This window comes from Haemaphysalis longicornis, unplaced genomic scaffold (assembly GCF_048455015.1).
Source record: "Haemaphysalis longicornis isolate Haplotype H1 unplaced genomic scaffold, Haemaphysalis longicornis Haplotype H1 scaffold_7, whole genome shotgun sequence".
NCBI classification, from domain to species: Eukaryota; Metazoa; Arthropoda; class Arachnida; order Ixodida; family Ixodidae; genus Haemaphysalis; species Haemaphysalis longicornis.
This window is the reverse complement of record NW_027526422.1, coordinates 23,892,897-23,918,037: the sequence shown is the minus strand read 5'-3', so window position 1 is coordinate 23,918,037 and position 25,141 is coordinate 23,892,897. Positions and strand designations below refer to the sequence as shown.

Here is a 25,141-nt window from a genome sequence, read left to right as displayed (position 1 = left end):
AAGTGGCTGGTAGGTAGGTCTTTCCACAGACGCGAAGTCTACCTCCGTCATCTCCCGTTTCTTTAGGTGCAGAGTGTTGACGTTTACTTTGCCGCAATGCAATTTCCTTGAACACCGTGCAATTAGAGTTGACAATTGTGCTTTGTTCTGGTGATATTACCAAGAATTGTGTGGATTTAAATTTTACAAGGTTTCAGGGGTCCGAGAAACAAAAGGAAGCAGTCAGAACCAGAAGATTGACAGAAGAGCTAAATCGAAACTACTAAGAAGAAAGCGTTGTAAAGCAGGACCCGTATTTTTAATATTTAATTCGTAAAGCGCAGCTTACGCTTTGCTTGGCTCAGGTAGCGAGATCCCGAATGCGCCTATGCATGGAGTGCTGGCTGGACATAAACACCACCCCAGATACCTGAGAGTGAAAACTAGACAGGCGCAGCCCCGCTGGGGAACCTTTTAGGGACACAAACAGCCTTCCCTTATTACAGAAGGATCTGGCCACCCTGGTGTAGTAGTAGTTGGCTCCCACCTCCCGTGACTGATGAATGCCGCTTTCGGCCCTCAGTTCCCAGCAGCTGTAAAGCAGAGCACGTGACCACATAGGTGGTCAGGCCAGCGATACAGCAGAGGGTGCTAAGAATCTCTGGGCCCGAACAGGCCGCCTCTGGGATTACTTGGCAATATTCAACGCGCGAGCTCTCTTTAGTGGGGAAGCTTAGCAGTGCTACTGATCATCATCCACATCGTAGTCGTAGTCGTCATCGTCGTCCTAATCATCATCATCACCAGTCTGGTTCCGTCCAGTGCTATTAGGAGCGGAAACTTGGCGCCTTACTGAAAACTTGAAAAGAAAACATAAGTCGGCTCAATGGGCCATGTAACGAAGGATCATGGAAGTAACGCTCAGAGCTTTTTGGATCAGGGAACACACTCCAGTAGAAGATATGATAGTCCTAACCAAGGAAAAGAAATAGACTTGGGCTGGACAGGTGGCGAGACGAAAGGACAACCGGTGGACCACCTGGGTAAACGAGAGGATACCGATAGGTGGATCTAGAGGAATGGGAAGGTATGATGATGGATGGATGAAATACAGTTAAAACCCGATTTAACGAAGCCACTGGGAACGGCGAATTATTTCGTTAAACCGAGAACTTCGTAAAGTCGGCACTGGCATTTCAAAAGCAGTTGATTTCATAAATTCGGTGTCTAAAGGGAGGGGCATCTCAGCAGCTACAATGCCATCGTAATTTCGGCGGTCACGGCGCTCACCTGCCGATGCTTTACAAATACGTTAGAGGTCCGCGGTGAAATGACCAATAAAACGCTAGGGGCTCTGGGAGAAACGAATTTATTTTATGGCAAAAAATACTGTGATTCTGGCCTGCGTGCGCTTCGTTGGCATTGGGCGGACCGACATTTCGTAGCACGCCAGCGCGTTCAACGCGTTTTCGGTGCTTACGGGAGCCCAAGCAAAGCGCCTTGGCGAGTCAATAGAGACCATCACCTGGCCTGGAGAGGACACAGGAGCTGCATCGGTTTCTGGGTGGTCAGAATCCTGTGACACCTCTTGTGCTCCGAAAAGTAAGTACGAAATTTCTTCGTGCTTTAAAGCCTCCGTTGTGTCGGCGTTTGCGCCGGTGCTCATATAAAGCAAGCGCCGCCACCCCCGCCGGCGCCATCAGTATCACTGATTGAAAACGAAGACTGCTGAAGTTATCTCGCAAAGCTTCGTAAAGACTCAACTAGATGCCTCGTTTTTTTCTGACGTGGCCCAATAATTTTCCTGGCGTTCTGCCAAAACACAGTCTAAACTGCTCCATTTTTAAATGTGCCTGCTTCTCAAATTACTTTGCTAAATAGGGAATAACGTTAAACCTATTTCGTTAGAGCAAGTTCATTAAAGCATTGAGCCGTATAGGCACCTTTGCGGGAATTGAAATTTGTTCGTTAGATGGGGAAATTCGTTACATCAGGTTTTGTTAAATATAGTTATGACTATAAGGAAATCGGACTCAGGCACTGCAGGATAGGAACTGTTGAAAGCCAATGAGACAATCCTTCGTCCTGCTGTGCAATTAAATATAATGATGATGATGATGATGATGATGACGTGTGACGTAACAGCGTGGGCGGAACTTGTCAACAAAATTTTTCCTCACGGGGGATTAAAACTTAAAACATGGAGTTAAGCACCGGCTTGGCCGCCGCTCCTTCACGGATAAATGAATAAATGGCGATGCACTAAGGGCATAAACTATCCTTCGCCGGGAAGTGTCTGAGGAGTTGAAACGCAACAGCAACAGAGGCAGCGTCTACATCAGCGTCTTCACCGTCTTCGTTGATGCTGGAAGACTAGTTTAAGTAGAAATTGTGCGTATAAAGATCGGATAAAAGATGGGCAAGTGCCCGGTTGGTCATCCGGAGTGTTTTTCGACGTCATGCACACACCAACACTAAACTCATCAGCACAAAACTAAGTGACATTCCTCAGCCAGAAATGATGCTCACGCATTCTCACATCATACTTTAGAAAGCTTGGCAGACCAGTAGAATTTAAAGCCTCGTGAGAAGCGCTCCATACTTCACTCGGAAAAGTTCCGGCGTTTGTGACGTCTCATTCACTATACGGCCTTACCTGCGAAAGAGCCGTATGCATTGCTGTAGTGCCGAAAGTAGAACAGGGCGACGAACTGTGGGAACAGAAGCACGTAGACGAGGTCGGAAGACAGGGTCCACCACGCGAACACGGACTGGACTCTCAGTGCCATAACTGTGGCCGCCATGCCGAGTAGCACCACCATGACGCGGAGCATAAGGGTAACCTCCTCGTCCGACGCCTGAGCAGAGACAGCGAAGAGGAGGTCGCCACTTGAGATGAACGGCGCGGCATAGATAGCGATGAATTATTTCCGTGTATGTGGTGTTTTCATTGTTCTTTTGCTTAAAAGTAGATGTGTGCTGTAGTTTTGTGAGAACACATACATAACCGTTGACAATATTGTTTTAACCACAAAATGCAAGGAAGGCTGGTGCCCGAGCCAAGTTTTCGTGGCTCGAGCGCTAAATCTCAACAGTAGCAACAGATGGCGCACTGGAACTACGGAAAGTAAGGCCCCAGCGGAAAGGAGTAATGGTTCCGGGTCTCACATTTGCGAATGCTGTACTTTACTTAAAATCAGACGCTCTAGCAGGCCTTGAAGTGGACGAGAGAACGGTAGGCCGTTTGGGCTTAGGCACGCATGGAAAAAACAACTAACGAAGCAGCGCAGGGAGATATGGGCTGAGCGTCGTTTGAAGTTCGAGAAGCTCAGAGTAAAATATGTTTTGAGAAAAGGTTAAGAGGAATGGATCAACGTAGGTGGACAACTAAGTTTTTAGGTACCTGTACATGAAAGCATGGGCATGCAGTGGCTAAGGAAGACTACAAGGCTAACGGTGAGATACGGAAGGAACAGTGAAGAGTCCAAGACAGCCAAGGTAACCAAAAAAGAGGCAAGGCAGATAGAAACGAATAAATGGAGGGAAAAAATGGAAGCTAAAACGTCGTTAGAGATGTACAGGGCTGAGAAACTGGACGTCATAAAGGAAAATTTGTACGATAATTCCAGGGGAAGTGCTTTACTTTTCTAGGCTAGAGCCAGTTGCTGGCGAACTAAGAGCTTTGTCGGGAAGTATACACAAAATGATGGGGCATGCGTGGTCTGCGCAAAAGAAACAGAAACTATGCGGCACATGGTGTTAAAATGCGAGGGTATTAATCCAAATGTACATGAGGGAAATATTCGGCTTCCAGAAGCCCTAGGATTGAAGGGTAGCACAGAGGGAGTTAACTTCAAGGCTGTCGAGGTGACGAAAAAAAGATTAGAATACTGGTCGCTGAAAAGCAGACAGGGAAATACTGCCTAGGACAGCTACCACCTGTAGCAGAAAAAATAAGTATTTTGTCCTTAAGAAATGTTTTTGTGCCTGCCCTAAGAGCAGCGCTAGTATTAAACGAACAGTATAAAACATAGGTATATTAGTTTTTTTTGGGGGGTAAAATGACACGGCATCAGCCCGCTACAAAGGGGATACCATTAGCAATCATCAAACATCATCATCATCGTATCCAAATTGAACTTCGCGAACTTCCAATGGGAGGACCGAGGAAGGAGGGGATCAGCATGGCAGGTGGGCGGCTGAGACAGGAGAGGCAGTTATTTGGCGCGCGTGAAGGGGGGGTGCGAGGCAGAGAGATATCGTGTTTTGACGACATTTGCAGTGACACGAGGAGATTCAAGGCCAATTTTTATGGGGACACGCCGAGTGTTTCTAAGTGATTTATTTAAATCACCTCTTGTCTGGGCCCATCCTGCTTACCGCTTTCATAGACAATTTTTCACCTAGCAGCTTCTTGCACACTATGCTTCTCCTAGTAGGCCCACCTTGGTCAAACTGGGCCATGTTCGGGAGCTTATTTTTTGAAATGAAGGCTTCTGCCGAGGGCATGCGTAGTAGCACAAGGAGGGTCAGAATTTTTGGAATAAAGCCCGTGGAACGAGGGCAGTTTCACGCTGTGTACCGTCGGTTACACATTCTAGATGGCGTGGTGTCGCCGATGACCCGTTTCCTTCTTAGATCTGGTGTTGCCCTCGGTATACGTTGACCGCTGTTCAAACTTGAAACAACTTCTGTCGTGAACCGCACAGAGCGGGACTCTTGGGATCTAAAGCGGCCGAAGGAAATAGGTGTATACTTCCTTTAATTAATAGAAACGCATGTGTGGGTCCCCACGCCGCCTCCTTCATTCGTCAGACTTTTTTGCCCTGGGTATAACCCAGTCAGCTACGTTCGTAACGAAATCTTTTTGTTTTAGTTTCAAAGTGAGCATAACGCTTCTGTTGACCGTTAACCGACTAGGGGGTCTCCACAGTGCCTGTTATTGTATATGCACGAGACTACCGCGGACAGTTGAGCCCCTGTTTTTCCGCGAGGCGGAGGTGGAAAGGCCAACAACCCGATTCAGGCAGCCATTCAAAGCTCCTCTTCATGCGAGAAGGGTAGCACAGGCAAGCGGGAAACTCCTACTAGTCTTCCAATCTTCTCGTCAACTATGCGAGCAGTTTAGGTCTTGGAGCCTACTCGGGCTGTCCTACTTACCGCGGGCCTCACGATGAAGTGGTAGATGTTCCTCGTGACGAGGGATGACGCGCTGAGCATGGAGGAGTCCATGGAGGACATCACGGCGGCCGTGATTGCGATCACGCCGATCGTCGAGACCATGTTGGGCGTCAGGTGCTGAATGGCCAAGGGAAGCACGTTGGCCCGGTCGTCTTCCGCCAGGTTGAAGGGACCCCCGTATTTGGTCGCTGTGAAGTCTGGGGAACACGCGAAGGACTTCGGAGCATGCACGCAGCATCTTTTCGTCCGCGAAGCTGATGGGCGGCGGATTCTTGTTTGCTTTCCTCAGCGGCCCAGAAGCAGTTGCTTTATTTTAATTGCCTTTGTAGATGATATACTAACAATGAAATGGTGATATAAATTCTCTGTAGGGGCACAACAGCACTGAAATAGTGCACCTAATGGCGTCACATCTCTGCGGCATTGGCTGTACTCAAAGAATAATGTCAACGACGTGTTGCTTGGACTGTGGTGATTCGTGAAGGAGGCTCACCTTATCACTAGAACATGAAATTTACCGATCATTAACCCCTAACCTCTGCCCATATTTCCCCAACATGCCATGGCTCCATCCCTGAATTATGGGTTTATTCATTCGAACACCCCACTGCGGTTTTTAGCGTATTGCAAAACCTCCTGTGTGCGGACCGTTTCATGTTTAGTTGCTAACAGTCCCTGCAGAAGGGGCATGAAACTGCTCCAAAACTTATTTTGAGTAAAACGTATTGGTCACTTATATAACTTTAACGATATACCTTAAAACACTCCATAAGCTCACAACAAGCCCAGTAAAAATATAACAATACATCTTGCGTATTTAATTTACTTATAACGCGTACGACTGGATCTGACAGAAATTCTATTAATACTGGATACAGTTAAACCTGGATGTAACGAAGTTGACAAAATCTCGCAATTTTTCGTTACATGCAGGTTTTCGTTGCATGCAGATTTCGAGTAAAGCCTCGCATGAATGAAGCACAAACAAAACCAAAATGCCAGACATTAGTGAAGGCGAACTCACCCTTCAAGGATTTATTTTTCAGTAGAAAACTGCGTGATTTGCGGTTGCTGCTTTCGCACATGCTTAGGCCCTGCACCAAAGAGCCAAGTTCACTTACCCCCGTATTCGCAAGCGTAACGTAATTATCACATTTGCCTTTCGCAGCTTTTTGTTTCCAAACGAGTTTCAAGGATCAAACTTATGCTCAAAAGGGCACCTCTTCGATATCCAGGAATTCGTTACTAGAGGTTCGTTACATCGAGGTTTAACTATAACGAAGCTCTATGCAACTAATTTCTGTATTTAACGAAGTTTTCCAATTCTCCGTTGCCAGCCCCATTGAAACCCATGTGTTTGCGACCTCTATGTATAACGAAGGCGTTGCGATGGTTAACCTTGATGTAACAAATTCGCTACGCTGTTTATTAATTGTTTTTTGCACTTTTCTAGAAAATAGGTTGGCGAAGTGCACTAATTTCCCAGTACCGCAAACTAATTAGTGTTTCCAAGTGTGGTAACGGTGTCGGTTAGGTTCTTTGCCCATTACGGCCTTGCGCCAATAAAATCAAACCATCATCGTGTCAGTTAGGTGCTAGGCCTGCCTGTCGGCGTATAGTCGCCCGGCTCCACTGCTATCTGTGGTATCGGTTCGCCGGTGACGATTTCTGGTGCCAGAAAGCGAAAAGTTTGTCTTTCCAGGACAGGCTCGCAATTTTAAATGCCGCCTCCACAGGCGAGAAAAAAGAACGTCGCCACCCTGTACAGTATCCCAGCTAGCACTCTCACCAAATTTGAGTACGGAAAGGAGCATTAAATGCGCGAAAAGACATTCTTTCAGCGTAAGTTTCGTCCCTGAAACGTGTCAAGGCACCTAAAAGTTTCAAAAGCAAAAGTGATGCTTAAGTTACGTTTGTGGACACGTGGGTAAGTGACCTTTCTTCTACGGAGGGCCGTGTTGGGTCAAAGCTCGTGGGAATACAGCAGGCGGGAATTCCGTAGTTTTAAATGCTGAGCATTTCAGTAACTCACGCTGTCACCCGCGTTGACGTCCGTAGTCGTAGTCCGCACCCCTCCCCCTACACTATATATAAAAAAAATACTATCCGGCGCCTGGTTTCGATCCCTCGACCCTGCGGGCGGAACGCAATGTACATGGTGCTCTACCCACTGCGCCACAAAGCCGACACAGAATGGGAGGCTACGAACGCGCCTTATATCCTTGACTCATTCAAACTACGTCAAGAAGCTGCTGATGATACAACGCATTCACTACCACCAACTCCCCAAACACTAAACGTTAACGCAATACACCCACCCCCTATGCGACGCATTTACTCGAGTCCCCCTCGCGGGGAGATGGGCCCAATTTTTCATTGTGAAATAGGTCCTTGAAGGGTGAGTTCACAGAGGCTGATGTCTAGTCCTTAGGTTTTGTTTCTACTACGCGAGCCTTAACTCGAAACCTGAAAGTAACGACGAAAACATGCATGTAACGAAAAATTGCGAATTTTTGGCAACTTACTTATACCCGGGTTTAAGTGCACCACAAATCTCTGGAACTACTTCTACACCAGCTCCTTTCGGCGGATGGAGTTGGCGAAAGTGGCGCTGTACTCGAGAAAAACAACACGATTTTATGAGCTTGAATTATATTGGAGCTACACGTGGAAAGCATACCCCTGGGGAAGGAAGCCGTAGTGAAGACAAGCGGATAGATCGAGATAAGTTTGCTGACGTACGTTGAGGTCTCGCTTACGTGGGAGTTTTCTTTTTTCGGGCTCCACCACAAAAGCCATCGTGACACTTAGTGACTGCGGCTGTTCCCCACACGGCCATTTCACACACAAGAGTGCCTGCAGTATGGTTTCCACGTCCACGTCATGCCTGACTGCTCGGACGTAAACACACTCGACTAACACTTTTTAGTAGTTACACAAAGGGAGGGTGCAACAAAGCCTCAAATCATGCATGAACTGTACGAGGCCGTCAACGCAGACGTGATGGCAAGGGGAATTGGCACGTATTCCTCGATACTTCCTTTTTCCTCCTGGGTAGTGCCGGGGCCGCTTTTCGTGTTCATCAATCTAGATTAACAAGCATGGATGCGGAGACAGGCGTACCAAATCTAAAGCAGATAAATTGTCTCTTGAACAAGAGTCATTAGTTGAGCGTTGGTGACCAACGCCTTCCATACCTTATACATGTGCTATCTCCGGACACCCTGTGCGAAAACATTTCTTGAGCTCTGAGCAATCAGCGGTTTGAGATTTTGCTCTAAAGTGAAACCTAACATGGTGCAAACTAACGCGCATGCAGTTATGCATAAATTCATTCGAAAATCGTGCGCAGGGACTTAACACACGCGCAAGCTACTAGCTTTGTGCAAGTTACAAGTTTCTGATTTGAATTCATTTTGCAGCCGTAAAAAGCTGATGGGCCTTCGGAAACACTTGTTTCGCACCGCGAGTGTCTGTTCGATTAGTCTGTGTACTGACAAGGCTGCTGGAAGTGTTAACAGTACGAGTACGAGTTCTCTGCCTAGAACACACAATGTGCAGGCTTACTTGTGCTTTTGCTGGCCGCACCAATGATGATCGGAGGAATTGCGAGAATCATGCAGCCAAAAGCAGCCATGTATGAAAGCATTTTGGAAGTGAAGATACTGTCGGCACCGAGCACTCGTTGAAAATACACCTGCCAAAAAAAAAACAAAAAAAAAACAAAAAAACAACAACGAATTTGCCAAGGACGGGTACGTGATAACCAAGTAACAACCGTTAATCACGTTACTCACTACCCCCTCGACTAAGCCCTTCAGGTGTTACCGATGCTCGAAGCGCAAACCTTATTACAGTTCTAAAGCAACGCCTTCATTTCTAGTTAGTTCGAAAACGGAACAAACTGATTAAGTTTTTTTAATGTTTTATTTCTTCCAGTAAAGTGTGGTTGCAGTTTAGTAGATACCATGAGAGTTATAGAGGGCAGCGATTCCGCTTTCTTTGGAAGGTGTTTTGTTTTTATGACTTTGGCTACGACACACAGATGTTTTGCTTGTGGTCTGTGAAGCTCTTTTACGCGCGCCATTCGTGTCACGGTTCAAACTGAATAAAAAGGGCCCTGCAGCACCTTTGTTTTGATACAAGAGTGCTTATTTGGCCCCTGAATAAGTGTTCTCTGCTCCCATCCTCCTCCTGAACGCACCGTCTCCCTTTTGTGGACTCTTGGCCATATTGGCTTTGGCGGCGCGGAGGAGGCACACGAGGCGGACCGAGCAAAGCTCGGTCCGCCTCGTGTGCCTCCTTCGCGCCGCCGGAGGAGGCGTCCGGGGTATCAAAGATACCCCGGACGAGGGTATCTCCGGAGAGGGGTCCGGGATACCCCGGACGAGGGTATCGCCGGAGGAGGGGTCCGGGGTATCAAAGATACCCCGGACCCCTCAGCACAGCCCCCTCCTCGCTTCACATCCCCCGCCTCACCTAGAGCCACTTCTCACCTTCCGCGAAATCACCCTCGATCACAGGCTTTCACGCACCACCCTTCCACCCCCTCACCCCTCGTTATCCCCCGTTGAATCATCCCTCTGGAGACAGATCCAAACCCATTCCCTCCACACTCGATCCATCCTCACCCACATATCGCCATCCCTCTTTCCCACCCCCGCTTGTCCCCACTGCGGGGACTACGAAGACACCCCCGACGCCATCTGGCACTGCCCCGCCCTGCTTCCTCTTCCCCTACCCAACCCCCCGACTCCTGGCTGTCTGCCCTCGCGTGCTCGGACGCCCAGTCCCAGTGCGCCCTGGTCGACAGGGCTCGGGCCTATAAAACTGCGCTTCCGCGGCTCAACCTTCCGTACTAAGCCCGGCCAGGAATAAAACGTGTTCCTCTCTCTCTCTCTCTTTAGCATGCATTGTGTTTGCGCATAGCAGTGAAGCTTTGTTTGGTGTACCGTCGTAAGACCACCAACAGCGACTCAGTTTTTGTAAATCTGGCTTTTCCAATTTGTCTTTGTGCATTGCAGCAAACTTCACACTACCTTTCAATTGCTATAGGGTATTACCTCGCAGCACACTAAAGAGTGCCGTGAAGCCTGCTCTAAGGGAGCCTCGTCTGTAGGAGTGGAGCCTATTGATGGAAGTTCAAACGCCAGTCCTCGACTAACTCAAAAAACAAAACAAAAAAAAACCCCGAAAAATTCTTCCTCGGTTCCAACAACTTCGAAGAGAGGCGAGAAAAAAGCAGAACAAGAACAAGAAGAAAATATCCTTCCCGCGCTATGGCGAGCGGCTCCAAACACACCAAAAAGAAAACAGAAACTTGCTCTGACAGCTGCGCTACGCTGGTTAAACCGCACAAATCCGTCCAAATACCCAAAAGAAAACGTAACGATGGCGATTTAATATGAACGATTTGAACAACATACGTATTCCCCAACAGGACCTTCGGCCCAAGTTGTAAAAACGATAGTTTTTCTTGGGATCATTAAACACGAACATTTTGGTCTGTCTGTTTGCCCCTCGCTTGTGGCGCCCTGCCAAAAGCTGAAACAATTGGTCAAAAGGAAGAATATAACGTATGGAGAACCATCACAAACAGCTAAATTTTCTGGCCTAAGTCATTCATGTCTATTATTTAACGCAAAGGAAACCTCAGGCATTGTTGAGGCAGAATGTAACTAATTAATTTGGAGGTCCTGTGTTCTTTTATTTAAGACTACACGTTCAATTAACACGAAAAGAAACTAGCTCGCACTCGTGAAGTTTTAGGTAGAGAAATAAACAAAAGGTAAAGACGCACGCTGTCCCAAATATGACGCGCAAGCAGTTTGAAGGCGGGAAAATTGAATTGCATTGAAGAAACTTCTGTTTAGCTCATCGCGAGAGGAACGAGAGGAGCGCGGAGAGCGGAGAAGTTACGTGGCAGAAGTTCAGGTTTGCTGTAAAAATGAAGATTCGCTTGTGTCAATGCTGTAACCCCCCGCGCCTCTGGCAATGAAAGATGATATTTGGATAAAGTATAAAGATGCAAGCAGATAAGCGGGTACAATATTTTTACAGGCATCTCCAGCGAAGCCGAGAAGCCACGCTAAGGAGGAGTTAGACGGAACGCGGAGTTGAGTTCCTAGAGCTCTTCTTTCTTGGTAATCGAGTTTTTAGTCGTTTCAGGGCGATTGTCTTCCTTGGCGATTGTCTTCAATTGTCTTCAGTGCTATTGTTTTCCGAAGCTGACAACAAGGTCCTTGAAACCGTAATGGTCAGAGATGCCAGCTTCACTAGGCAGGCTAAAACGGAGTTGTCTAAATTGTACATGTGTCTTTTGAGAGCAACTGAAGAGCGTTTCTCATTACTTCGTATAAAAAGGAACGAAACAGCTTTACTCGTTTTTTTTTTTTTTACGGGAAGCAACTCAAGCATGATGTTATGTGCAGGTATTGTTAATACACGTATGTAGTATGAGCCAGCAAGTTAGCCAGTCCTGTTCGCTGAAGGACACAGAGATTGTTTCAAGAAAAATATTACTATAAAAAGATTTCAACGTCGTGAAGGCGATGCGACTGCAACACAATGGGAACAGCACCGGCTGCCTCGCTGCTTACACAAGTCACCGATTTTTGGACCATGGCTGAGAAGGGAATACAAAGAAATACCTCACGGCAATCGAGTCTCCTAATCTGCTTCAAAGACCAAAGCTTGGCGATACTTGTTAACAAGCTCTTTACCACTAAAAGCGATTTGGGGCTCTACCTTCTCTTTCGTTTCTTTGACTTTTGGCATGAATTAACTCGACGGGCTTCTTTTCTGCTAAACCGTGTTTGCGTCGCTTTTTTGCTTTCATTTCTTCATTTCAAGCTCGTTCTATATGTTGTGAATTTACTGCAGATATCACAACTCCGTCGCCGCTCATGCGGCAAAACGAACCGTTTTCTAAGCTTTGGCAGCAACAAAAACATTCTTTTGCCGCGCCGGCAGCGCCACAGGTGCGCATTCGCAAGTGAATTCGCACCATGTAGAATAGGCTTCACTGCGCGAATTACGTCAGAGAGCAGACTGTAACACGCCACGGCGACACTATAATCATGGTTGTGCGCTGCTGGTGTGCATGTATTCTACTCACGTGACATCACGTTTAGGCGCCACGTGGCATGCGCTATTTACAACTCTTAGGTTTCGAATTTAAAGCTGCGTGAATTTTGTGAATCCACCACAATAGCCCCTCAAACTTTCCTGTGTCGGGCCAGTCCCCCAATGGGCATGTGCTACGACGACAACTACCACTACAACAACTTTTGAGATAGCACAGCCGGTAGAGCTTCGGGCTACTACTGTGGAGGCAAAGGTTCAAATCCCGCCGCTTCACACGTTGTCTTGGGATTATTTACCCTTAACAATGGTGGTCGTTCTCTTGGAGGGACGACCACAATAACGGCGTTTTTTTTACAGAATGGGGCACTTCAGGCTTTCGCCTTTATATAACGTAAATTTAGTAGACTAGTCTACTTAGTACTGACACACCAGGTTCAAGTTTTCGTGATATAGCGCTTATTTTGCAAGAATCTTTGGCCAGGGGCTAACATTGTGAGTGTTATATACCTTTACTTCACAAGTGCGCAAACATGCACTCGACTTTGCAACCTTGCATGTTTTTCTGTTTACGGCACACCACTGATAGGAGAGGTTCATGGGTACGCTTCCTTTTCCACTCTCAGTCTACTGACAGGTTGTCCGATTTTGTGAGTTCGTGTAACGTTTTTCAATCTACACTATGGCGGTCACGAATAAGTTACGGTCATGTTGGCAACAATGCCGTCGGATGCAGGAAATTTGAAAAGTAGCCGTCAACCAGAAATTCTCCTGGATAAAATGCATTTGAAAAAGAACCAATTGAAAGGTTTAGTAGGAGCATGTCGCATTATTTCGACATGATATCTAGTGAAGCAGTCTAGGCCGGGCGGAGACATTGAACGTCCCGCACGGCACTGTCAAGCAGCTGAGACCACTCTTACATAAATAAATAACTACTGCGTACTATGGTTTGCAAACTACCTTGATGTGGGGTCTGAGTTAGTCTTGCAACACCTATTTTTACGAACTATGCAGTAATTGCATAGGCATAGAGAATATTTTGAGGGAAGAGCCTCGTTACAAATATAGTTATGTTTAACACTTCGCATGTGTCAGAAATCTGCCTCCTGAATCACCAGTAGTGTAGAGATTTTTCTCGTTTTGACTACATTTCCCTGCGATCCCCAAAGCAACCCACGATCGTCACCTGTTTTGCTTGGCGGTCCAGCGAGATGTCTCACGTGATTGCGTGCTGATTCTTACGTTACATATCATCCGACCCAGGCTGGTCTCCGTTGGGTCCCCGCCTCTGACATCTTCGCCAAAGTGAATATGTTCTTTACTTTGACATGGTGAAAAGCGCACTAGACGGGGCCAAAAAAAAAGACAGTGCTAGCGCGCGTCCCGTGTCACTGTTTTCTGTTTCTGTCCCCGTCTAGTGCGCTTTTTACCATGTCGAAGTCGTATCGCCAACTAGCCCAGTATTCTGCGTTAAATAGGCTCTTTACGCCAGCTTCCGCAGTACCTCCAGTGTGTACAGACTCACCTGCCACGGGATTCCACCAAACACCGTCATGAGGAACACGTCGATAATTTGGCTCAGGTCTTGCGTTTCAATCTTGCCAATCCAGTCATTATAGGGGGAGCCAATCTTACCAACGTTGTCGTTGTTCAGGATGAATGGCACACATATCCACTGCACAATATAGACGTGTGAAATGAGTACTTCAGGGGAAATTTCAAATCGGGAGCGAAAATTGCGATAAGCAGACACAAAACATTCATCGGGGCTTTTAAGTCTGGCGACGTGGCGTGGAGGCGAAAGCGTTATGACTTCCCTAGAGATACTTATTAACAACTTCTTGACTGCTACATCTTGTTAGCGTCTCTTTCTTTGATTTTGTTTTTTGGTCTCTTGGTGAATAACTTTAACAGTCAGGCTAGCGACACTTTACGCCACAGGTTTTCAAAAATTAGCATTCCTCGTGGTTGCCGTGCAGATGTTACACTCCCGTGCCGTTACACTCGTCTCCCAAGTGGCTACCGCAAGCTAACTTTTATTCCACCTTTCGCAACGTGATGTGGTTGCGCGAATGTGGTTGCGCGACATAATACAGAAAAGGTGAGGCAGACGCTTTTTTAAGGGTGAAATCCTCAAGTTCCCCCTTCTGCAATAAAGCGCCGTGGTTGTTGCTGTTGTCCACTCAATAAAATTTCCACCGCTGTGAAAAGTAAATGGAAAATTGGTCGCCTGTCTGCTCATTTCTCTGGAAATGCCGTGAAAAACGAAAGCCTCCTGCCGCCTCGGCCACGTAAACGCCTCAATTTCCCGCCCATTTCTCACGGTCTTCGCCTCCCGTTCTGGTCCTCGCACAATAAACACGGAGGAGGTTTGCTCTAATCGATTCATTTTTCCCGCGTTCCACCACCCGCGCGCCATCTATTGATACCTTTCATTTTTATTGGACGTGAAATGCCGCCACGAAGCAAAAGCGAGGGAGCGAGCTTTTCTTGTACATTTGGGTCAAAGACTCAAAGTATTACTTCCAACGCGTATTTTTTATTCGCTCTCGCAAACATCAAGCGTATATCTATGTTCAATTAAAGGAAGACTGCCTGGGTATGAGTTATACATAGATTTTCTGCCTCAAATACGCTGAGTGTTTTCCTTCTGCTCAGCAATGTTTAGAAGTATAAAGGATGTAACCAGATTCGGTGGTTTGGAAATGTTTATCCTGTATAAACGTATTCCAGAAGGTTTTATCTTTTGGCCAGGTTGCTGAATTGATGGACAGATAGACAGGCTGAAATTGTCATGTTTAAGTAGACCAAGGAAGACTATCGTCTTTAAAATGACACGTGGCATAATGTGGTATTTCAACCCGGGTCTGCACGGCAGGAGCCGAGCGCTTTACCAACTGTGCTATCCCTGCATGTTGCCCGGGTAAAGAAGAAGTTGCTGTTGTTCGTTTCATCGTGGCACATACACACTTGGTGATTGGGCAGAAATCAGGAGCTTTGACGGGCAGTGTGCTTCACAAAATTGACAAAACTATGAATTGAAAACACAAAAGTTGTAGAACATAGCATGCTCCGTGACAAGCGAAAGCTATGGCACGTGAGTAGAACAGGTTCACCCCAGCAGCGCCGAACCATGACTCTACGATAGCTGTGGCTAGTGCCAAGTCTGATTGTTGGCCCAACTCGCGCCGTTAGACAAAGAAGCTGGTCGAAGTAATTCGCACCAAAAGACAAAGTAACCAAAGTAACCAAAGTAACAAAGAAGCCAAAGCAGAGAGAAAAAAAAAGTAAAAAGATGTAACGGTAAACAAGTTGTTAAATAAGTATTGCTAGGCATTCGCCTGGAAAACAGGTAAGTAGTTGAATGCTCCGATGAATTTTGTTCTAAGGTTAAAACGTCATAAGCTCAGAAAGAGTATACAAATTGTTTTAAAAAGTTTGACAGTATATTACGTACACAACGAAGGTTTTGGTGCACAAACATACAACCTTCAAATCATGATAATAGTTTTCAATTTCGTAATCTGCACTTATGTTCATCGCCTTTTAAAACAACCGTTCTTGCCTCTTTAAAATCCAAGAACCTTTCAGTAGAAATTACCAAATGCGGAGCCCGTCTACTTCTCAACTATTTATGCTGGATGAGTTTGTATTCGCTCTAAGCGTTTCATTCGGGTTACCTTATATATTTTTTCAGTACTCGGATACCCAAATGCCTTCATGTTTCCATTCCTCCTGACCACTAAGGTGTACTTTGTACACACGCTCATTTGCTAATTATCGGGAAAATGTACACTGACGCAGTAATTATAAAGGTCAATTCCTCGATTGGTCGTGTCTTAGCAACTTGATGTTAACACCTGGCAGAATTGTTGGCTAACGTTTGTGAGCAACCTTAACGTCACTTGAACCGGACGAAACTCTTTCCGCAGTGCAAATTCACATTTCCCTAGTATGAACTACCCTTTTAAGAAATCCTGCGTTAACAAAGAATAAAGCTGTACACAGAAAAAAAAAAACTTTTGTGAGCCTTCAATGAATATTCTGGATTCTCGGAGATCTTGTAGTCGTCAAAAAGTATAAAAGCGTAAACGTGTAAAAATAGCTCCCATGAAAAAGAAAAATAAAGGCGCGGATTGTAAAAGTGTTGTGACGCGTGTTTCGGTATGGGTGCAGCGAACGAGGGGTCCCTGTAGCGGCAACGTTGATACCAATTAGTACCAGAGTCTTAATTATAATTACCGCGAGTTTAAGGAGTACCGAGAATTAGGAGAGCGTTGTTGCCAAATTGAGGGCGCTCTAGAATTTTGCGTCTTTTGTCGACGTGACTTTCAAAGACACGCCGTGAACTCGGCATTGGGGAAAAAAGACCACACGAAGTTATGTGACCATTTATTAGCATTACCTTCTCTGTTGACTACGGAGGTGTTTTGGCATTATAAACTCGCTTGGGAGCTACGAAAAACAGTCCAGAATGATTGCCTTTTCGTTGAGCAAACAAAACTCGCTCACACAGTGTAAACGTACAGCTATGGCCATACATTCCTGGAAATACATTTATTTATTTATTGAATGACTATTTATTTATTTATTTATTTGCTTGTTTGTATATTTATTTATTGTTTCCCGCAGCGCCAAGAAGGCAATATATCGTGGTGGAGATATTCATAATACATGTAGATGACAGACTAAGAACACATCGCTTATACCGTTACACAAACACACGCACACAATAAGATCGCAGGTATGACACACATTTGCTAACAAGCGCGTACGAGGTATAGTCTGCTACACCACTTGGCAGCTTATTCCAGATGTTATTGGAGTGAGGAGAAAAAACGAGTTCTTAAAACGGTACAGCAAGGTATTTCGCGAATTGTCCAGCAATGGCCACGTCATCTCGACATAAAATGTGACGTACACGAAGAGGTGTCAGGGTTGGTGCCAGTTTTCTTAAAATAGATACGATAAGGAAAATTATGTTTTACATGCTGCTTACTCTCATTCAGCTGTTGAGGTTCTACTGCAGTACCTTACGAAGTGCTACTTGATTGTGTAATGGTGGAGTTTTTAAGAGATGGGGCCAAAGAGCACAACTCACGAGGCCGACGAGGATGTTGCTGAACTGGAGGACGTCCGTGTATATAACGGAATAGTAGCCTCCCAGCGTCGTGTACAGGACTATGATGGCCGAGGAGAGCACGATGGACGTCGTGAAATTCAGGCTGATGGCGGTCTTCATCGTGTGACCTGCGGGGAGAGGGAAGAAGTTTTTGTGAGGCAATTAGCTCTACTGTGGAACAGTCTCGGACACCAGATAGCCATACAGCTCTTTATTAGGCGAAGTTCTTCATATGAAAGCCTCGTTTTTGTATCGAAGATTCAATCGCCTCCATGATGGCTACCTTACGCGAAAGGTCCCTGCAGGAAAGCCAACTTTACAGAATGTGACGGCATAAGATGATGGATTTCCACATAGGCCCATCCAGCGCCTTAAAACAAAAAGGCGCTACCCGTGGTCGGAATTGAACCTGGGTCGTTCGCGTTATGAAGCCGACGTCCATCCGACTGCGACATTCCGACACTGTTGAAGCACTTTGGAATTAAGGCTGACTTTCACTCAGATTGCTTGGGAGAAAGCTTCCCGGTTTAACCATCCTTCTCTGAAAGAAAGGGGCTATGGTTTCTCAAAAGGAAATCACATGCTACGTAATAATGCGATTATGGATGACTGGAGAAAGTTTGCGACACGTAAAGCTTTTTATCTTCGAAATTGGGATTGTTAACCCTAGCGAGTATCGAAATTTTCTCACGCTTGATATTCGTGTAGGTGACTGAACCTGCATATTGAGCGTTCATCATGCCGTAGGCCTGATTACAGGTGCAGATGAGAGAGTTTTTTTTTGTTTATGATCTGTTTTGTTCACTTCACCATCTTTCCTTCCCTTCTGTTGCTCTTCTGGTGTTACTTGTAGCACATTTTTGATCAACATGTGCTTTCCTTGTGTTTTTTCAGTATTGATGTGTTTCTGTACTGTGTTATATTTGAAGGTAAATATCAATCCAGCTCTAATACAAGCTACGCGGCGGATAATCGAATTTTTAGTTAAATTTAGAATTTTACAAAAATATTTCTTCATACATGAGATGTCTCTTTTGTACGGCCTACCAATACGTTGAACAGAGGACCGAATACCGCGCCGTTAAACAACACTGGTAATCGTAGTTAGAGATGTAAATCAACACACGTGTTTTTCCCTTAGAAGCTAAAGTGAAGCTTTACAAAACAAAGTATTCCAATGAAATACCTTCGATCATTTAGAGTGCCTTGTTTTGTCTAACAAGAGCAATTATCAATCTCGGCAGGCGCCTTTACACCATGAATAAATTCGCAACCCCCCAGGCATCTTTTTCAATTTTTTGGTTATCTAAATTAAAGCTGGCGAGGTTGTAGTGAACAAAGGTTCATGGTTCACGATCTTTATGATAGATACCGGAAGTTTAGGCACGAAAAAATCTAGGTTTTGGGCGCCTGTAATCGACACTGAAAACTGCCATCAGGCAAATATAGGCACAAAATAACGTCGTTTAGGAACAAATATGCTCAATTTGTACTAACTTCAGCTGCGTATTTTACGAAGAAGTTTTGATTTGCAGTGAAAATAACGGGCAAGTATTGTGCGGTGGGAAAGTAAGTTTACTTCGTCAAAATAAGCCGCATGAGAGCTGCTGTTTGAGCATATTGTTCCGAGGATGATGTGGTGAAACCTCATGGCTGCCGCCTGAGAGACCATGGGGCTATGTGCCTATCGCTGACAGGGAACGAGGAGGAAGACGAGGATTTGTCTCTCGCTCGTATTGCAGCCATCTTGCCGGACTGGTGACTATTTCTACTGGGACTGATTTTGTGTAAATACCTGCGAATACACCAGTATCCCTTGCGCCTTCCTCGTAACATCTTATGGTGGAGGTTGCGGTCTGATCCCTATCAGTCAAATTCACCCGACACGGAGCTGCGTAGCGGTCGCCACATCGGTCTACAGACCATGTCATCGACTCAAGCGCCGGTTGGCACGGCACCGGTCGTCATCGTTTCCCATCCAAGAGAACCCGGTACGTTCAATGGAACAGATGGCCTCGACGTTGAAGACTGGCTCCGACGGTATGAGCGAGTTAGTTCTCACAACCGCTGGGACGACACTTTGATGCTGGCGAACGTCTCCTATTCTTTGAGGGGCGCAGCAGAGACTTGGTTCGACACCAATGAGGCCACGGTAACAAGCTGGGACGACTTCAAGCAGAAGCTCCGCGCCATTTTCGGCCAGCCCGAAGCTAACCGCCTTGCTGCCAAAAACAAGTTGGCCTCCCGTGCGCAAACGTCTACTGAATCGTATGTGGCGTACATTCAGGACGTTCTCGCACTGTGTCAAAAGGTCGACAACCAGATGTCTGAAGACGACAAAGTAGCGAATGTGTTGAAGGGCATCGCCGACGACGCTTTCCACCTGCTTGTCTGCAAGGACTGCACGAGTGTCGACGCAATAATTAAAGAGTGCCGTCGCTTCGAGCAGGCAAAAAGTCGCCGCATCGCACCGCAGTACGCCCGCCTCCCCAACACTGCCGCGACTTCGTCGTGTGAGGACCTTACCCCACGCCCTGCTTCGGCAGCTGAGGTTACTCCTACCCGAACTGCAAGTATAACTCAGGTCGTACGTCGGGAGCTGGAGGCAATGGCCCCGGCACTTTCCAACCAAGCGCCTGATAGCGGCATGCATATGCTGCCCCTCATTCAGGCCGTCGTGCGCCAAGAAATTGCGACCATGGGCATTCCTACTACCTGCGCCGCGAATTGCCGCAATGTCCGCCCCAACTCCGCCTTCTCCGAACCGCGGGCTGATTTTGGCTTTCCTCGCTCTCGGACAAGAAACCTCGCTGAATGGCGCACAGCAGATGATAGGCCCATTTGCTTTAACTGCCGTCGGGTCGGTCATGTGGCCCGTTACTGCCGGTCCCGCTGGTTTTCGTCGCGCCCTGTTGATTCTTCTCCCGTCGACGCCAGACCTCGCCGCTTCATGAATCCCGATTCGTCGCCGTATGCCGAAACTTCCGTCCACGCTCCCCGATTCAGCCGTTCTCCATCTCCGCAGCGCCGCCAGTCCCGCTCGCCGCAGCCTCGCCGTTTCCAGTCACCGGTTCCGGGCGGACGCACCTCCTCGGAAAACTGAGAAATGCAGCTCCCGGAGGTGACGCTGCATTTTCGACCCCTGACCGAAATCCTCTTCTTACGATACCGGCTCAACATAGCTTACTGGAAGTACAGGTAGACGGTATGCCCGTCAAGGCCCTCATTGACACTGGTGCGCAAATTTCTATTATGAGTGCTGCCCTTCGTCGTCGTCTTCGTAAAGTACTGACCCCTGCCCCTTCTTGTGCTGTGCGTGTCGCTGACGGAGGTACGCCTTTGGTTGCCGGAGTATGTGCTGCCCGTGTCAACATCGCTGACCAACAAACTGTTGTTCTTTTCACAGTGTTGGACCAATGCCCATATGACCTTATACTCGGTCTTGATTTCCTTTCCGCCCACTCTGCCCTAATTGACTGTTCCGAAGGCCTACTCCATCTTGAGCTACCGTGTTCCGACGCCGCGATTGACGAAATTCAGCAGAAGGCACGGTTCGTATCCGCAGACCACACCCGGTTATTACCGTATACTGCCGCTTATGTCCCATTGACGCCGAGCCCTCCTGTTGCAGACGGCGTATACGAGGTTTCGCCCATTGTTGAGGTGCTCCTCACGCGGAATGTGGCGCTGCCTCACACCCTGGTCACTATAACTGACAACCACGTTGAACTACCGTTCATCAACTTCGGCCCCTCTGCGCAGCTCCTACCGGAGGGCATGTCTCTCGCAACGATTTCCCTTCTCGAAGACTACCACGTTGCCGCCCTGACCGTCGATGATAACCTTGATCATTCCAACGATGAATCACGAACTCCAAAACCCGACCACCATTACGCTGCGATGATTTCCACCGACCTACCACCCGCACACGCCGATGTGCTCCTCAATCTTCTATACTCTTACCGAGACATTTTTGACCTTGACAACCGTCCACTCGGCAAGGCAACCGCTGTGAAGCATCGCATCAACACCGGCGATGCCAGCCCTATTCACCGAAGGCCTTACCGCGTATCCCACACCGAGCGTAAAATCATCCAGGAGGAAGTGGACACCATGCTCAGCAGAGATATAGTAGAGCCTTCTTCGAGTCCTTGGGCTTCCCCCGTCGTCTTAGTAAAGAAGAAAGATGGCAGCTGGCGTTTTTGTGTCGATTACCGCCACTTAAACAAGATTACCAAGAAAGACGTGTACCCTCTGCCTCGTATAGATGATGCCCTTGATTGTCTCCATGGTGCCAAATACTTCTCCTCCATCGACCTCCGATCTGGATACTGGCAGATTGCGATTGACGACCTTGACCGAGAGAAGACAGCCTTTGTAACACCAGATGGCCTCTATCAATTCAAAGTCATGCCGTTCGGCCTCTGCAATGCGCCCGCCACATTCGAACGCATGATGGACTCTCTATTACATGGCTTAAAGTGGTCCACATGCCTCTGTTACCTAGATGATGTCGTCGTATTTTCCCCCGATTTCGACACTCACCTTCATCGACTTGCCGACGTACTTGACGTGTTCCGACGGGCGGGTCTTCAGTTAAACTCGAAGAAATGTCGCTTTGCGCACCGCGAAATAACCATTCTTGGCCACCTTGTTGACGCCAATGGAGTCAGACCTGATCCTGAGAAAATTCGCGCCGTCCAGCACTTTCCTAAGCCGCAGTCAACCAAAGATGTGCGCAGCTTTGTCGGCCTGTGCTCATACTTTCGCCGCTTTATAGCGGACTTCGCCACTATCGCCCGTCCCCTCACCGAGCTTCTCCGAAAAAACGCGACTTTTTCTTGGGGCCCCGATCAAGCGGAAGCATTCTCAACCTTGGTTTCTCTGCTTACAGCATCCCCTATATTGGGGCACTTCGACCCAACCGCAGAAACGGAGGTCCGGACAGATGCCAGTGGCCACGGCATAGGTGCCGTTCTAGCACAAAAACAACATGGTCGCGAGCGTGTTATTGCATATGCGAGTCGTCTCCTGTCATCATCCGAGCAAAATTACTCGATCACAGAGCGCGAGTGTCTCGCCTTGGTATGGGCAGTTGCCAAATTTCGCGCCTACCTCTACGGCCGACCTTTCTCTGTTGTAACGGACCACCACGCACTATGCTGGCTTTCCTCGTTGAAGGATCCGACAGGACGTCTGGGCCGCTGGGCTTTAAGCCTTCAAGAATACACCTTCTCCGTCGCGTACAAGTCTGGCCGTCTACACCAAGATGCCGACTGTCTCTCCCGCCTCCCCGTCGACCCACCTGATACGTGCACATTTGATTCTGACGCGTGTGTCATGGCCTTATCTGATTTCCTGCACATAGGGCAGGAGCAACGCCGCGACCCTTCATTGCGACGCATAATTGAACAGATTGAGTCTGCAAATGCCGACCCGTCGCTTCACGCCTTCTTACTCCAGGATGGCGTGCTGTACCGCCGGAACTTTCGCTCTGATGGTCCCGCCTTGCTCCTTGCTGTTCCCGAGCACATGCAGTTGTCGGTACTACAGCAGCTCCATGACGTTCCCACAGCTGGTCACCTTGGTTTAACTCGCACCTATGACCGCACACGCCGGCGCTTCTACTGGCCTGGCCTGTACAAGTCAGTGCGCCGCTACGTCCAAGCATGTGACTCCTGTCAACGGCGCAAGACCCCGCCTGTGCCGCCAGCCGGGCTGCTACAACCGATAGACGTCCCCAATGAACCGTTCCATCGGGTTGGCGTGGACTTACTAGGTCCCTTTCCTGAATCTACCTCGGGCAACAAATGGGTTGCGGTTGCAACGGACTACACCACGCGTTTTGCCATTACCCGTGCCCTTCCGACAAGCTGTGCGACTGACGTTGCAGATTTTCTACTCCGTGACGTCATTCTCCAGCATGGCGCTCCTCGACAGCTTCTTACCGACCGAGGTCGGTACTTTCTGTCCCGAGTTGTCAGCGACATTCTTCGTTCCTGTTCTACCGCCCACAAGATTTCGACCGCCTACCATCCTCAAACAAATGGTCTTACGGAACGCCTTAACCGAACACTCACGGACATGCTTTCGATGTACGTGTCAGCTGACCATCGAGACTGGGACAATGCGTTACCGTATGTAACATTTGCCTACAACTCTTCCCGGCATGACACGACTGGATTTTCACCCTTTTATCTTCTTTACGGACGTGAGCCGACATTACCGATGGACACATTGCTTCCTCCCTGCCCGGTTGCTACGGAATACGCAAACGAAGCAATCACACGGGCACATCTCGCACGCGAAGTGGCTCGTGCAAAACTCTCAGCGTCTCAAACGTCACAAAAGATTCGGTATGATCGCAGCCACAGGAGTGTTAGCTATTCCCCTGGAACACTCGTTTTGTTGTGGTCACCGAGTCGTCGTTTGGGCCTGTCCCAGAAACTTCTGTGGTGCTACAACGGTCCGTACCGTGTTTTGCGCCAGGTAACAGATGTGACCTACGAGATTTCGCCAGTACTTCCAACGGGTTCACCAAGTGGCCGTCCATCAGATATCGTCCATGTGACACGACTCAAGCCCTACCACGCGCCCACACCTCTACCTGCTACCTAGCACCGGGACGGTGCTTTTCGTCCCGGGGGTTGTGTTCCGAGGATGATGTGGTGAAACCTCATGGCTGCCGCCTGAGAGACCATGGGGCTATGTGCCTATCGCTGACAGGGAACGAGGAGGAAGACGAGGATTTGTCTCTCGCTCGTATTGCAGCCATCTTGCCGGACTGGTGACTATTTCTACTGGGACTGATTTTGTGTAAATACCTGCGAATACACCAGTATCCCTTGCGCCTTCCTCGTAACAATATTGACGTGAAATGCAGGAAAGTTGCGCCTCATTTCAGTCGATAATTGTGCGCGAAAAAACAACAGTCAACCTCCACTGAAGCTGGGGGAGCGTGCTTGTATTTAGAGATGTTCTATGACCTCATTACATCCGGAATATCAAAGTATCGGAATATCTGCTCCGAACCCCCGGCAGTTCTTTTAGCACAGGGAATCCACAAATTTTATGTCAGACAGAATGGCCGAACGTAAGACCGGAATGACCCCATACGCAAGCTGTCCTTCGAGGATAGTGGCGGATCTGTCCCGGACTTTCAAAATGAGCTCAGCATTTTTAATTAGAGGGGCGCGTGAACTCTCCCCCGCAGAAATGCTTTATGCTAAGAGCATGGAATAAGCACACGAATGTTCCAAGTCACGTTGAAGTGTAGCATGGTGTAAATAATTTAAGCGAGCTGCGACGCTTTTGCCGACTGAAAAGCTGTTAGTACCACCGTCGAGTGTTTTGCAGTAGTTTTCCACCCTTTGACGAGTATTTAAGGGGTAAAAAATGTGGTTGTTCCCTGTTCCATAGGAACCGCTAAAACACTAAACTGAATTGTGCCTTCACAGGAGCAGTTAAATGTTTATTGTGTATCGATGTGAACTTGCTCGTCGCTATTTATATTTCGTCGGTATGGCACCGTCATACGCATAAGCGTCACACACTGGATTGCACGCGACGGAGCATTGCGTAAATCCGACTGAAAGCACAGGCGCCCGCAAACCATCCGTGCGAATGAAACTAAACGAGTTGTCGGCGAATCGTTTGGTGAAAACACGGTCCGCTGCAGCGAAAGGAGCAGCGGACCGGGTCACGAGCGCGACATCCGCAAGTCGGCTTCTCCGCAGCTTACGCTGCGCGTCCCCCGTACACGTAGGGGACGCG

The 25,141-nt window shown here is 47.7% G+C and overlaps 2 protein-coding genes across 2 annotated transcripts; one reads left to right on the top strand and one right to left on the bottom strand.

The window, feature by feature from the left end:
• Window positions 1-558: 558 nt before the first annotated feature.
• On the bottom strand, window positions 559-18,108 carry LOC144146198 (high-affinity choline transporter 1-like). The gene is made up of 7 exons (XM_077678163.1): window positions 18,060-18,108; window positions 17,348-17,496; window positions 13,772-13,921; window positions 8,728-8,857; window positions 5,140-5,357; window positions 2,636-2,837; window positions 559-572 (listed from the first exon to the last, which is right to left on the bottom strand). The coding sequence occupies exons 1-7, from the start codon at window positions 18,106-18,108 to the stop codon at window positions 559-561; spliced, it is 912 nt and encodes a 303-aa protein (XP_077534289.1).
• Window positions 18,109-19,177: 1,069 nt separating this feature from the next.
• LOC144146197 (uncharacterized) lies at window positions 19,178-20,471 on the top strand. The gene has a single exon (XM_077678162.1). It carries the CDS (start codon window positions 19,293-19,295, stop codon window positions 20,469-20,471), a length of 1,179 nt encoding a protein of 392 aa, XP_077534288.1. The 5' UTR covers window positions 19,178-19,292.
• Window positions 20,472-25,141: the final 4,670 nt, after the last annotated feature.